The sequence below is a fragment of the Aquarana catesbeiana genome, linkage group LG11 (genome assembly GCF_042186555.1).
Source record: "Aquarana catesbeiana isolate 2022-GZ linkage group LG11, ASM4218655v1, whole genome shotgun sequence".
NCBI classification, from domain to species: domain Eukaryota; kingdom Metazoa; phylum Chordata; class Amphibia; order Anura; family Ranidae; genus Aquarana; species Aquarana catesbeiana.
The window spans coordinates 108,326,429-108,341,612 of record NC_133334.1 but is presented as its reverse complement, the minus strand read 5'-3'; the positions used below and the strand labels follow the sequence as shown (position 1 = coordinate 108,341,612).

General features: G+C 42.8%; 1 protein-coding gene across 2 annotated transcripts in view; it reads left to right on the top strand.

Moving 5' to 3' along the window:
* Window positions 1–5,334: 5,334 nt before the first annotated feature.
* The window catches only part of LOC141112231 (uncharacterized), a 40,283-nt gene continuing 30,433 nt past the window's right edge, over window positions 5,335–15,184 (top strand). The window contains exon 1 of one of the 2 annotated variants that reach the window (XM_073604853.1): window positions 5,335–5,845. In XM_073604853.1, coding sequence (XP_073460954.1) covers window positions 5,735–5,845 — 111 coding nt within the window. In that variant the 5' untranslated portion in view covers window positions 5,335–5,734. The remainder of the gene's footprint in view (window positions 5,846–15,184) is intronic. The other variant, XM_073604852.1, reaches the window with a different exon arrangement.

Sequence of the window (15,184 nt, the reverse complement as noted above, 5' to 3'; positions counted from 1 at the left end):
GGTAAGTTCAACCCTACAGAGAGACAACTCCCTCAAGACATCCTGCAAGTGAACATAATGAGTCTGAACAGGATAACGCACAAATTCCGCCTCCTTCTCCCTAGATCATTCCTCCAGCAACCTCAGAGACTGCATAGACTGTCTTTTTTTAGCAGATATACGAGTCATGTATTCACCCCTCAACCAAGCCTTAAAAGCATCCCATTGTACCATGGGCCCAGCGGATTCAGCGTTGTTTATCCAAAATCCACATAATGCCTCCTGAAGTTCTTCCTGGATCTCTGGGTCCGCAATCCAGAACTTAGATAGTCTCCATATCCGCTCACCCACCACTGGAGCAAGACGGATAGTTACTGATACAGGGGCATGATCTGAGATACCTCGTGAGAGGATCTCTGCAGAGACCACCCTCCGTAGAAGTTCGGGGGAGGCAAAGGCCAGGTCTATGCGGGACATAGTTCGGTGCGTAGTGGAGAGGCAGGTGAACACCCTATCAGAGGGATGAAAATGTCTCCAGAGGTCTGTCATGTGGAAGGTAGATGCCCAACGGGCAAGGTCCTGTTGCTGGGAGCCAGTAGTCTGCATCCTATCCAATCCCCCATCTATAGTCATATTAAAGTCTCCTATAAATAGGACATTGTTAACGCTGAACAGTGTGACTTGTTGCATCAGAGTATGGAGTAGGCCTACGTCTGCCTGGGGGGGGAGATAAACTCCTACGATGACAATGGGGGTCTCTTCAATCAGAGAGTGTAGGATAATATATCTACCTCCGGGGTCAAGGTGAACGTTTAGCAATTGGAATTGTAGGGTTCTGTGAACTAGCACACTAATTCCCCTGGCATAGTTTGAATATGACGCATGATAGTGGGAGCCAACCCATGCCCTCTTTAAACCAAGAGTGCGGGAACCAACAAGATACGTCTCCTGTAAGATCACCACCTGTGGGTGGAGTTTACATAGGTAATTAAGTACAAGGGATCTTTTCACCGCCGAGTTTAATCCCCGCACATTCCATGATACCACTAAGCAACCCGGCATAACACAGATGCAAGTAAAATAAAAGGAACAAAAATAATACTAAAGCACACTCCCTCTAGTAAGGAAGCACGGCTCCAGCTCCCCGGAGGGGATAAAAAAAAACCCCATCCGAGGTCACCGGAGACGCGCTCCCCAACATCATGCAATACACCCTTGCATAAGGAATGTGCGTGAGGTGGACACTTATCATAGCACATTAGACCAACCGCAACCTGAAAATAAAGGAAGATTAAAGCCACTAAACAGCTCTTGTTTCCCAAAAACAACCCACCCCCCCACCCCCCACCCCGCACCCCCCGGAACTTTGAGGAGCACATAAGTCCCATAACCCCAGAACAGGTTACTGGTAACTTAAGTTGAGGTCGTGCAACCAGGGCAAACCATCACAACACCCCTAAAAACAGTGGAGTAGGTGTGTGAAATCTTGTCCCAGAGCTAGTGGAGTGATTTTTAAGGAGAACAATAGTAGAGTCGTTTCGTTCTTCTCCTGACTAAGCAGGGGCACCTTCTTCATAGTCCATTACATTAGCATAAAATAAAAGAAAGTGGAGCTCAGAAAAATGGAAACCAGTGAAAATAAATGAAAAAGAAAGATAAAGAAACACCAAGCAGTCCAGCATAGGCATAGGAGAGTGGCTGCAACATTAGGCAGGGCTCCCGCAGCACAGCATTAAGGCAGACAGTAACGAAGCTGGTTCTACTAGGCCCCAATCTGAATGTAAGTATGCATTCCACCCGGCGTCACTTCTCTGTATAGGAACTCCTTCACAGTACATATATGCAAATAATCCAGGAAAGACTACACGAGGAGGGTCAGTTCATCAATTCCAAGATAACGAAAGTTAGTAGGACAGTACAGGCTTGTAAAGTAGTAAACTGCAAGTTATCACAGGGAGACTTACGGTGGAAGGGTCTCCAGCCACACCGATGCATCCTTAGGAGAGGTGAAGAAGCGGACCGTCTCACCGTCAACCACCCGCAGCTTAGCAGGGAATAGTATACTGTATTTCATCCCCCTCCTTCTCATCTCCGCCTTGACTGCGTCGAAGGAACGACGCTGTCTCTGAGTTTCGATGGTATAGTCCGGGAACAGCAGAAGTCGCACATTTTTATAAGGGAGGTCACCTGCGGCTCTGGAGGCCCTGAGTAGTTCATCCCTGTCCCGAAAATTTAGCAGGCGGAGAATGAAAGTACGTGGGGGTGAGCCCTCAGGTCCCGGTCGGGGCGGCACCCGGTGGGCTCTTTCCACCACAAAGTATGGGGAGAGCTGAGCTGCTGGTAACAAGGATCGCAAAAGTTCCTCCGCAAACAGGGCCGGGGAGCGCCCCTCCGCTCCTTCTGGGAGCCCCACAATTCTAAGATTGTTCCTCCTGCTGCGGTTTTCCGCATCTCCCGCACGATACTCCAGGGCTCTAACCTTCGTCTGAAGAGTGCGGATGGAGCCACCATGATCCGTGATCGTGTCTTCCGCTTCCCCTATCCGCCTCTCGGTCTCCGAGACCCGCGACCTGATCTTATCCAAGTCCTGTCTTATGATACCCACATTTAGCTGAACTTTCTCTATCTTAGAGGCTAGGGTAGTCTGGCAGGAGGCGACAGCCGATTGGCAGGAGTTTATAGCCTCCATAAGGTCTACCAGTCCCGGTGGAGTATCAGCAGGGCCTGCCTCGTGTTAAGTCTGAGACGCCATGTTGCTATGGCGCGCAGGGGATCTTATGGAGCGGGATGTCGGGCTCTCCTCCTCCGGAATATTCGGGGGGGAACTTCAATTTCTTACCCCTCTTTTGGTAGCCCGGAGTCCTGGAAGGCATCCAGATGACTCAGGGATGTTCTAGACCACGTAACAAAGCAGTGCGGATCAGATTAGCAGATCACACTCCAGGAGAGCTCAGAATAGACGTCCGCTCAGTCCGCCATCTTGGCCACGCCCCTCTGTTTGGATTCTTAGTTGATTGGATTGGTAGCTCGCAAGATTTTATTTATTAATTATGTACAGTTAGTTGTTAGTGGTAGGATTGTTTTTTGTCTTTTATCACAGGTTTCTTCGGCATGAACGGCTGTTCATTCCATTCCGGCTGGATCAAGAATTCCTGCGGGCAGAGGACCTCCCTTTAGGGGGGGATGGATGCTCTGGCCTAATGTACAGTGTTAATTTGATTGTTGTTAGCTACAGGAACCTGTAGTTAGGTGTACAATGTGATGTATATTGTGTAAATACAAACAAAATCTGCTATATTTTTGTACGTATTTATTTGTGAATAGCCCTGTCCCAGTTTGTTCCCTTTCCCTCTTCCAAAACTGTATTTTTATGGGATGCCCTTGCTCCTGGGCCCAGGAGCCAATGTTTGTACATTTCCCAGCTAAGGGACTGGCTGGATATTAGGGGGAGGGGTGAGTGTAGCACTCTTTATTGGTACTAGGATGTGTGTGTTGTTCTTCTGGGTCAGGGTTTTTTTTTCAAATATTTTATTTCAACCACAAAAGGCGAGTCCAGGTTATCACAGTAACCATATGTACCCAATAATATTATAGATACATTGCAGTGATAGAGTGGTGATCCAATTGTTAAGTCAGAACATATATAATACTCTCAATGTATGTTCAGAAAGAATATAATTCCTGTGATATAACCATCAAGGACCTTCAACAACAATATCTGGAGTTGCCTTCTAAATAATGCGATAGAAATCAGTAGAGAAGGGTTACTTGGGAATAAACGTGGGAAAAAGAAAACAAACGGGGGGGGGGGGGATGAGGAGGGGGCCCTGTATGAACAATGGTTAGTTCGTTATTGGGTATCCGATCATATCGTCTACTCTCTGCAATCATGAGTTGAGGAGGGCAAACCTTCTTCAGAGAGGAGAAACATATTCCATAATCTCCATAACTCTGTGTATGTTTCCTGTTTGTTCTGTGCTGTAAGTGTGAGATCTTCCATCTTATAGATCTCTTCTACTTTATGGAGCCAGTGTCCGATAGTAGGGGGTGATGTGTTTTTCCACTTAAGGGGAATGCATGCTTTAGCTGCATTCACCAGGTGTCGTAGGATAGATTTCTTATATTTTTTTGGTGGGATGGTTGTAACGTGTAATAGGAAGAAAGCTGGATCCTCGGGTATTTTGTAGCCAGTGGAGCAGACTGTGGTGGCACAGGCAGTGGAAAGATGCAGCTGCAGCTAGGAGGGCTGGCAGGGCCTGAAGACGTGGTGCTGGGATCAGTAGCCACATGGGCAACTATCACTAGGACTACCTACATTTTTGCTACACCTGGCTGTGCAGGGTGAAAGACGGACCACAGGAACCAGCAGCCCCTATAGGGGTACCACTACGTATGCTTTCACATGTGACTGCTGCAGATTATACACTAAATGTGATTAGTTATATACTGTCAAGTGACACCAAAATGTATGTCGATGTGTTGTGACTGTTTTGTGCCATTTTCCCAGTACCACCAGTAAAGTGCAGCAACCGTGTTTGTGTGTGGACATGCCTTCCTGTAGCCTCAGCAGGAGGGTTAGTGTTCTAGAAAGAACAGGAACAGGGCAGGGACTTGTGCCTTGGCACCGACATCAAGCTGATCACAGATCCCCTCTTACAAGCATCCATATCCCTTTGTTTTGCACGCCTGCAGCTCATTAAGCCGGCAGCCTGCTATCATGAAACAGTTTACCACAGGTTCAGGCCAAACTGAGTTTGGCCCAAACCTTAGCTCAACCCTAGTTTAGATGCTTTATTAAGTAGTAGTAAAGTGCATCCAGCACAAAGAGTTGGGTACAAATTTGCCTGAATATTTGCAGCACAGAGTACACCCTTTCATTTTGAGGGTCTTTGGGTGCCATACAGCAGATCCACAGCAGCATGTATGCACGTGGAGGTGTCTTCTCTCTGGTGTGGGTGGTGTTTCTTTTTCCTTATGAAGAGGGCTATTGTACTAAGTTGCTAAAGCCTGCTGAAAAACTAGGTACTGCTGAAGATATCAAGTAATTAATAGGCCATCTGGGGCTATTAATAATCCCTAATGCCAGTGGCTTGAAGAGACTGAATTACACTCTTCCTGCACCTTGGAGAAAATAAATTAAAACTTTAAGAAGTAATAAAGTAAAAAAAAAAACTAGTGTACATTTTGATCAGTTTAATTGTAAAGAAAATAATGGGAGCCCTTAAGAAGTAACAAATTTCCCTACTAGTTTGTATTACGCCTTGCTCTATTTCCTTAGAACAGCCCGTACTTCTGTCTTGTCTATCCCAGCACACACAAAAGGAAAAAAAAAGCTTTTGCACAGGATGAGCCTGGAAGACATCTTCTGGTATAATTATCTGACATCTGCTTACATACTGCCCTCTTCTTATTACTGCAAACCACTAACACCTTTCTAGATACATCACTGATTGTTTGTGGTTGGGAAGCATTTTCCATTATGTGCTAGCTAGCACCCTAAATTTACCTGGAAGAAGATGTGTTGGTGTATCTAAAATTTAATGAGTAATCACATCAGGGTTCCTAATTTGGCAGCTGAAAGGTTAAGAGCCTCCTCCCTCCGTTGTACAGACAGACCATTATTAGACGTGTTTTATCTAGACCAGGAGTAAAGGTATCTTAGACTGTAACCTTCATAGAAGAATCTTAACTAATATACATAAGATTGTACAGCAGATCACACTGCACAAGACTTCCATGGACCTCTGGCTTTGAAATGGATCTGCACAACTTTACTAGAGCATGGATTTTACATTTGCTGTCACTGTTTTATGATTTGGCCATTGCTGAGAATACAGAGAGGACACAGCCCAGAAATCACACCCAGGTAAGAACCAGCCTTCCTATCTTGTACTTACAAAATTTGAGGTGGATGATTTAACTTAACAACAGCTGATTAGTAGCATTAATATCTACTTCTATAGCGATAACAAATGAAATGCATTTTAATTACGGCTAGTATAAGTACATAAATATGTATTTTTATGAGCTCCCTCTAACACCTGCACAGCAACAATTTTAGGATTATTGTACACGGGGTGTTTGTGTGTTGTCTGTTTGACATTTGTGAAGGTTTTCTGAAAGATGTGGAATGCAATGTTTGAATGTGATTGTGTGGAGCAGTATTCGTCTAATTTTATTCATTTTACCATACTATACTTTTATTCTTATTGTACAAATCAATGGACATATAACATGAAAGCCGGGTAAATGCATCTTAAACATGTTTTAATGCAAGCTATTTTTTCCTTAAAGTATGCAAAGGGGAGATACCATGGTATTCTTTTGTCATAACTGCAATGTGCTGGGGTGCACTGCTTTGCCAAAGCTGCAGGTCTGTTTCTTTGTGCATTTCCAGATTACTCAAATTAATGGACTGCTTTAAAGTGGTTCTAAAAAGCAGGAGGTTTTTTTTTTTTTACCTTAATGCATTGTCTGCATTAAGGTAAAAAACCTTCAGTAAGCAGTTCCCCCCTTATACCTTACCTGAGCCAGATCTAAATCCAGCAATGTGCACAAGAGGGCAGGCTTTCTTTCCTCATTGGCTCCTGCTGCTGCCAGTGAGAAGTGGTCGGGGGCCAAGCTGCACTCTGTGTGTCTTATGGAATTGGGAGTGAGCACGCACGAGTGTCCCCATTGCAAGCAGCTTGCTATGGGGGCACTTGGCAGGGAGGCGGAGCCAGGAGCACCGTCAGAGGATCCCAGAAAAAGAGAATCAGGGCTGCACAGAGCTGGTAAGTATAACCTGTTTGTTATTTTTTTTTAAAAGTATCCTCTACAAGCACTTTAATGCAATGCACATTATCGCACAGTGTAACACTCATTATCATGTTTGTTAATATTTGTTTTTCCTTATTTTCATCTGATTTTTTCAATAACACACTTTCTGTTCTAGGATGACAATGCTCATGACCTGCATTGTATTTATGGAGGGGCAGCATTGTCACTGCCCTCCTGGTTTGGACTACAAACACCTTGCCTTCCACGTATTTCCATTAAAAGGGGTGGTATCACTTTGTAGCTCACAGAAGACAGCTGAGAAAGCTAATAACATTGTTTGAGATTTCAATTTGGTCCACAGGAAGGTTCCTGAAAAGGTCAACAGATATTTTTCTGTAAAATAACATAACATAAGAGAGTTCAGTTTGAACACTGTATCAGTCCCATGTCATAAATGTGCTTATGTCAGTCCACCAAATTCCATCTGACATAAATATGTTTTCTAAACATATAACACGATGTGATGACAGTTAGTGTATTCAGCTTCTGAAGATAGTAGGTAATTCTAAGTAGTAGTCAAGGCGTGCACCAAACATCCAAATCTTCACCACATGAGGCACACTCCTCTAAGGGGTTACACTCACCAGAGCTCAGAATATCTAAAGCCTTTAAAGTAAATCCTTGTGCTTCTTTAAAGGAAAGTCATCAGCATTGCAGGCGGGTTATAGAGTGTGAATCACTTCAATCAGATGCAACCATATAAAAACAAAGAATTCCAACATAGCATAATCCTGTGTCATTCATTTATTATAACACAAAACCCATCCCTCATACAGAGTACGTACAAGATATTTTAAAAAATGAAGCATGTAAAAACTAGAGCGTAGTCACCAGTCTGCCGTATAGGAGAACATCAGAGCATCAGTAAGGGTTGCATAAGACGCGTTTCGTCATATTCGACTTCAACTGAGGCGCCCTCAGTTGAAGTCGGATATGATGAAACAGGTCAGGGCAGGACCTCCACGACGACCGGAAGTAACGTATGCGGGTCACAGTCAGCTGGAGACTTTCAGGAAGTACACAGCGCGGTTATACAACCCTTACTGATGCTCTGATGTTCTCCTACACGGTAGACTGGTGACTACGCAGACTACGCCTGCAATGCTGATGACTTTCCTTTAAAGAAGCACAAGGATTTACTTTAAGGGCTTGAGATATTCTGAGCTCTGGTGAGTGTAACCCCTTAGGGGAGTGTGCCTCAGGTGGTGAAGATTTTGATGTTTGGTGCACGGTTTGACTACTACTTAGAATCACCTACTATCTTCAGAAGCTGCATGCACTAACTGTCATAACATCGTGTTATATGTTTAGAAAACATATTTATGTCAGATGGAATTTGGTGGACTGACATAAGCGCTGTTATAACATGGGACTGATACAGTGATCAAACTGAACTCTCTTATGTTATGTTATTTTATTATACTATATTTGTTTTCATAACAGCAGCTTTCATTTTTATATTCGTTTGACCAATAGTAGTGGTTATAGGGATTAGTAACGTTTTTATGTACTAACATTTTCTATCTGTTTATAACCTACAAGTAACTTGGCGCAGAGCAGTGCAGGAAGGCCATTTTTTTACACAGTTTTTATAGGTTTTTTTCTGTACCTATAAATAAACCAAAAAATAATTGTTTGCATAGTGAAATAAGAACTGCTGCACCCAATTCTCAGTCTAGATACAAGATGTATATATACAATAGATATACTGTCCTTAAAAATTCATAAATCTTAATGAATAACGGTGAGTCTCCCTCCACAAGAAGACACATGTACAGTCATACCAATGAACATCTAAGTGATTCAGAGAAGGATTGGGAGAAAGTGCTCTGGTCATATGAGACCAAAATGTAACTCTTTGGCATTAACTCGATTCGCTGTGTTTGGAGGAAGAAAAATGCTGACTATGACCATAAGGATACCATCCCTACAGTCAAGCACAGTGGTAAAAACATGATGCTTTGGGGCTGTTTCTCTGCTAAAGGTCCAGGCTGACTTTGCCACATTGTGGGGCCAATGGACAGGGCCATGTATGGTAAAATCTTGGATTAGAACCTTCTTACTTCAGCCAGAACACTGAAGGTGGGTCGTGGATGTATAATATGTAAAAAACATGTATATACTTACCTGCTTTGTGCACTGGTTTTGCACAGGGCAGCCCCAATCCTCATCTTCCTGAGTCCCTCTTCGGCTCTCCTGGCCCCTCCCTCCTGTCGAGTGCCCCCACAGCAAATAGCTTGCTATGGGGGCACCTGATCCAAGCCACAGCTCCCTGTTTCCATTCAGACAAGGAGCTGTGGTTCGGCACCGCCCCCTCTCCTGATTGGCTAACTGACTTTGATTGCCATTGGCTCCCACTGCTGTGTCTCAGCCAATCAGGAGGGAGAGCCCCGGACAGCCAAGTCACTCGTGGACATCGTTGGATAGAGAGGGGGCTCAGGTAAGTATTAGGGGGGCTGAGGGGGGGTTTCTGCACACAGAAGGCTTTTTATTTTAATGCATAGAATGCATTAGGATAAAAAACCTTCTTTGTGAAAAAAAAAAAAAAAAAACCTTCTGACTTTACAATCACTGTAATATCATGCAGCGGCCTAGCCAGTCTCCATGCCTTAATTCCATAGAAAATGTATGGAGGGAGCTGAAACTTCGAGTTGCCAATCAACAGCCAAGAATCCTTAAGGATTTAGAGAAGATCTGTAAAGAAGAGTAGACCAAAATCCCTCTTGAGATGTTTGCAAACCTGGTAACCAACTGTGCTTGCCAACAAGGGTTTCTCCACCAAGTACTAGGTCATGTGTTGCTTTTGGATCAAATACTTATTTTACTCACTGAACTGCAACTTAATTTATAGCATTTATTTTATGTGTTTTTTTCTGGATTTTTGGTTGACATTCTGTCTCTATCATTTATAATACACCTATGATAAAAATTATAGACCCTTTATTTCTTTGTGTGGGTAAACTTACAAAATCTGCAAGGAAGCCAATAATTATTTTGGCTTTGGCTTTGTTTAAGAAGTAAGATAGATTAAGTGTTAGGAATAATTTATGAGCTAAAGGTTAATTTAAGGTAAGGGACAGGTTTAGTTTAGGTTGATGATATGCATTTGGGATGAGTAATAACTGGGAAGGCATGGGTAAATATACCTAAATCAAACCTTGCTTTGCCCATGCTGGGAAGAGCAAAAGGCCACTTTCATGCTGACCCCACCATCTGCTTATATTTACCCTCCCTTTGCTTCCCAGTCTTGTCCTGGGGCAAAGAGAAGATTTCTTGGAGATTCTACAGCACTGAGAAATCTCTCAGTGAACATGTAATTGCGCTCTTTGCATGAATGTAAGCACCAAGCAGCATCACTAATGCCGTGTACACACGGGCGGACTTTTCGGCATCAAAGGTCCGACGGTCTTTCCGACGGAATTTCGATGGACTTTTGATGGACTTCCGATGGACTTTCGAATGAAAGGACTTGCCTACACACGATCAAACCGACGGATTCGTACGTGATGACATACGACCGGACTAAAATAAGGAAATTGATAGCCAATAGCTACCCTAGCGTCGGTTTTCGTCCATTGGACTAGCATACAGATGAGCGGCTTTTTCGACCGGACTCGAGTCCGTTGGAAAGATTTGAAAACATGTTCCAAATCTAAAGTCCGCCTGATTTTCAGCCGATAAAGTCCGCTGCAGGTCCGATGAAGCCCACACATGGTCTGATTGTCCAACGGATTCGTCCCGTTGGACCAGTTCGGTCGAATAGTCCGCCCGTGTGTACACGGCATAACACATCAGAGGAAGGGGAATATGGCACGCTCCCCTTTCTGGAAGTAAGTAATTTTACTTCCTCGGGTGAGGGGAGTGGTGGGGGATCGAAGGTTGTTATCTGCAACTGTGTGGGCCAGCAATAAAGTAATGCCGTGTACACACAGCATTAGACCGCCGTTTTGCCCTACATAAGGGAAAAGACAGGTCCACTATAATGTCACATTTCCTTATACAGAAATGTCCTGTGTTCGGCTGCCAAAGCTGTAAAATTAAATTCCTGAGTGGAAACTATGCACTGAATCAATCTAATTGATAATGAGAAACATTCCCTCTTTCTTTACTCCACTTTTAATAAATCAACCCAAAAGCAAACAAACTTAAACCTGGATAATCCATTGCTGGCAACTTCTAACTCAGCAACATCAACCATTATTCCTACTTAGCTAATAAACAAAGATTCTGCACCACCATAATTAACAGTGCTTGTAGTGAATCCCGTGTTTATTAACTACTATTAAATGCTTGAAAGTATGTCAGAATAATTCTACTCTGACAATAGGTATTCTCAGGGTATTTACATACTACAATAGATGCATTTTGCAATGTAGAACGGATGTTTGCAAGTTAGCGTGTATGGGAACTGCATACTGAGCAAAAATTCATGCAGTCAAAAGCACAGCCAGCACCGAAAATAGGTCTGTGCAGCCATATTTTATGAGCACAGGAACATGTAATAATAAATATTAGACAATTGGATGATAGGGACAATTATGTGATTCCATTATGTACCTTAATTGAAGACCATATGCATGGAATAAAGTGACAAGTGCAAAAAAAGCGCAAAGATAATACTAATGAATACCTGAAATAATGCTAAATAACGTGAACTGAACCGTTATACCATAAAGTGCACCAATAATTGAGCAATGGTGATATACAGTATCTGACAAAAGTGAGTACACCCCTAAAATTTTTGTAAATATTTTATTATATCTTTTCATGTGACAACATTGAAGAAATGACACTTTGCTACAATGTAAAATAGTGAGTGTACAGCTTGTATAACAGTGTAACTTTGCTGTCCCCTCAAAATAACTTAACACACAGCCATTAATGTCTAAACCGCTGGCAACAAAAGTGAGTACACCCCTAAGTGAAAATGTCCAAATTGGGCCCAAAGTGTCAATATTTTGTGTGGCCACCATTATTTTCTAGCACTGCCTTAATCCTCTTGGGCATGGAGTTCACCAGAGCTTCACAAGTTGCCATTGGAGTCCTCTTCCACACCTCCATGACGATATCACGGAGCTGGTGGATGTTAGAGACCTTGTGCTCCTCCACCTTCCATTTGAAGATGCCCCACAGATGCTCAATAGGGTTTAGGTCTGGAGACATGCTTGGCCAGTCCATCACCTTTACCCTCATCTTCTTTAGCAAGGCAGTGGTCGTCTTGGTGGTGTGTTTGGGGTCATTATCATGTTGGAATACTGCCCTGCGGCCCAGTCTCTGAAGGGAGGGGATCATGCTCTGCTTCAGTATGTCACAGTACATGTTGGCTTTCATGGTTCCCTCAATGAACTGTAGCTCCCCAGTGCCGGCAGCACTCATGCAGACCCAGACCATGACTCTCCCACCACCATGCTTGACTGTAGGCAAGACACACTTGCCTACACATGCCACTCACACTTGACACCATCTGAACTAAATCAGTTTATCTTGGTCTCATCAGACCACAGGACATGGTTCCAGTAATCCCTGTCCTTAGTCTGCTTGTCTTCAGCAAACTGTTTGCGGGCTTTCTTGTGCATCATCTTTAGAAGAGGATTCCATCTGGGACAACAGCCATGCAGACCAATTTGATGCAGTGTGCGGCGAATGGTCTGAGCACTGACAGGCTGACCCCCCCCCACCCCTTCAACCTCTGCAACAATGCTGGCAGCACTTATACGTCTATTCCTCAAAGACAACCTCTGGATATGATGCTGAGCACCTGCACTCAGCTTCTTTGGTCGACCATGGTGAGGCCTGTTCTGAGTGGAACCTGTCCTGTTAAACCACTGTATGGTCTTGGCCACCGTGCTGCAGCTGAGTTTCAGGGTCTCGGCAATCTTCCTATAGCCTAGGCCATCTTTTATGTAGAGCAACAATTATTTTTTTCAGATCCTCAGAGAGTTCTTTGCCATGAGGTGCCATGTTGAACTTCCAGTGACCAGTATGAGAGAGTGAAAGCGATAACACCAAATTTAACACATCTGCTCCCCATTCACACCTGAGACCTTGTAACACTAACGAGTCACATGACACCGGGTAGGGAAAATGGCTATTTGGACCCAATTTGGACATTTTCACTTAGGGTTGTACTCACTTTTGTTGCCAGTGGTTTAGACATTAATGGCTGTGTGTTGAGTTATTTTGAGGGGACAGCAAATTTACACTGTTATACAAGCTGTACACTCACTACTTGTGAAAAGAAATGTGTCAATTCTTCAGTGTTGTCACATAAAAAGATATAATAAAATATTGACAAAAATGTGAGGGGTGTACTCACTTTTGTGAAATACTGTACATATGATGTGATTAATAATTGGTTGATAAAAAAATGATAAAGTCCATAACATATATTGTTAATTCTTGATAGCAGAGAAGAATTCCTTCACTGTTTACATAAGAAAAAACACCCAAAGTGTTCCAATATAAAAACTGCTCACCAAATGGATATGACCTCTTTACTTAAAAAGAAGGTCTAATGCGCTGTAGAGAAATCTTGATTGGATACCCTTGGTTAATGGATATATCCTCTGTGCTGTGTCCTCCTCTCCTCCAAGTTATATCATAAGGAAACTAAGTACAATCCATAGCACAATACTGTATTTTTATTAAAATAATACAAACAAAGAAGGAGTGTCTGCTTACATTAGTAGGTGCCTTACCCTGGCACGGAGGATTCCTGATGGTGTATTAACTATGAAACGTATGTCAAGGCGCTTCCGGTCACGTCACTTCCGGATCCCAGCTTCCGTTTTTTTTCCCATGCACGAGTGGAACGCACACCAGCTTCAGACGTGAGCCCAGCGGCAAGCAGCGTTCACATTGTAATTTCTGCAGGCTATCCTCAGTGCCAGCTAAGGCACCTACTAATGTAAGCAGGCACCCCTCCTTTGTTTGTATTATTTTAATAAAAATACAGTATTGCGCTATGGATTGTCCCTTTGTTTCCTTATGAGATAACGTGGAGGAGAGGAGGACACAGCACAGAGGATATATATTAATCTGCATTAGAACTTTTTCCTTTCTTTGATGCACATACCCTTATAGAGACTATTTGCTTAGCATCTGAAGTACATCAGTCATCTCTGTGAACTATTTTTTTGATGTCATTATTATTGCATCATTTTGCACATTGAGAATTTGTATTGTTACAAGCACTTTATTATTAGCACTTTATATTGTAATAATATTAGCACTTTATACTGTAAGATTGGTTCAGAGTTACCTGGGAACAGCATTAGCACTTTATTATCAGCTATTCCTATTTAGTATTTCTGAAGAGATATTTAGCGCTGCTCCATCACATATCACTCAACAAACATGTAATCCCTGCTCTATGGATTAGTTTTGCACAGATTATCCCCAATTCTCCTCCTCTGGGGTCCCCTGTTGGTGCTCCTGGCTCCTCCCTCCACCACTTGCTATGGGGGCACTCGTGTGGGTTTGCTCCTGAGCCTAGCTGTCTGTCTATTAACACAGACAGCAGGACTCGGTTCCGCCCCCTGCTCCCTTGTCACTGGCTGTGATTGACAGCAGCAGGAACAAATGGCTGCTGTCTCTGAGCCAATGAGGAAGGAGAGAGCAGACAGAGCGTTTGCTCTCATGCACATTGCTGGTAGGTATAAGGGGCAGATGGGGAAGAGGGTGGACTGCATGCAGAAGGTTTTTTTTACCTTAGGGGCATAGAATACATTAACCACTTTAATACTGGGCCAAGTCTGGCACTCCTCTACTACATGTAAAAAGCATCATTTTTTTGCTAGCAAATTACTCAGAACCCCCAAACATTATATATATATTTTTAGCAGAGACCCTAGCGAATAAAATGGCAATCGTTACCATTTGTTATCTCACACGTTATTTGCGCAGCACTTTTTCAAACAAAATTTTTTGGGAAAAAAAAACACTTTAATGAATTAAAAAAACAAAACACAATATTTATCCCACTTTTTTGTATAATGTGAAAGATGAAGTTATGCTGAGTAAATAGATACCTAGTACCCAGTACTTAAAAATCTCCATAGGCTACGCTTTCAAAATTTTTTACAGGTTACCATTTTAAAGTTACAGAGGAGGTCTTGTGCTAGAATTACGTATGCGTTCACTTCTGCATGAGAGCACGAAGGGGTCGCTTTAAAAAAAAATCTATATATTATTATTTATTTTATTTTATTTATTTTTATATTTAGACTGTCCCTTTTTATTTTTTTTTCAATCACTTTTATTCCTATTACAAGAAATGTAAACATCTCTTGTAATAGGAAAAAGGGATGACAGGTCCTTTTTATGGAGATATCTGGGGTCAATGAGATAGCATGAAAGCCCTGGAAAGCATGAGATAAAAAAAACA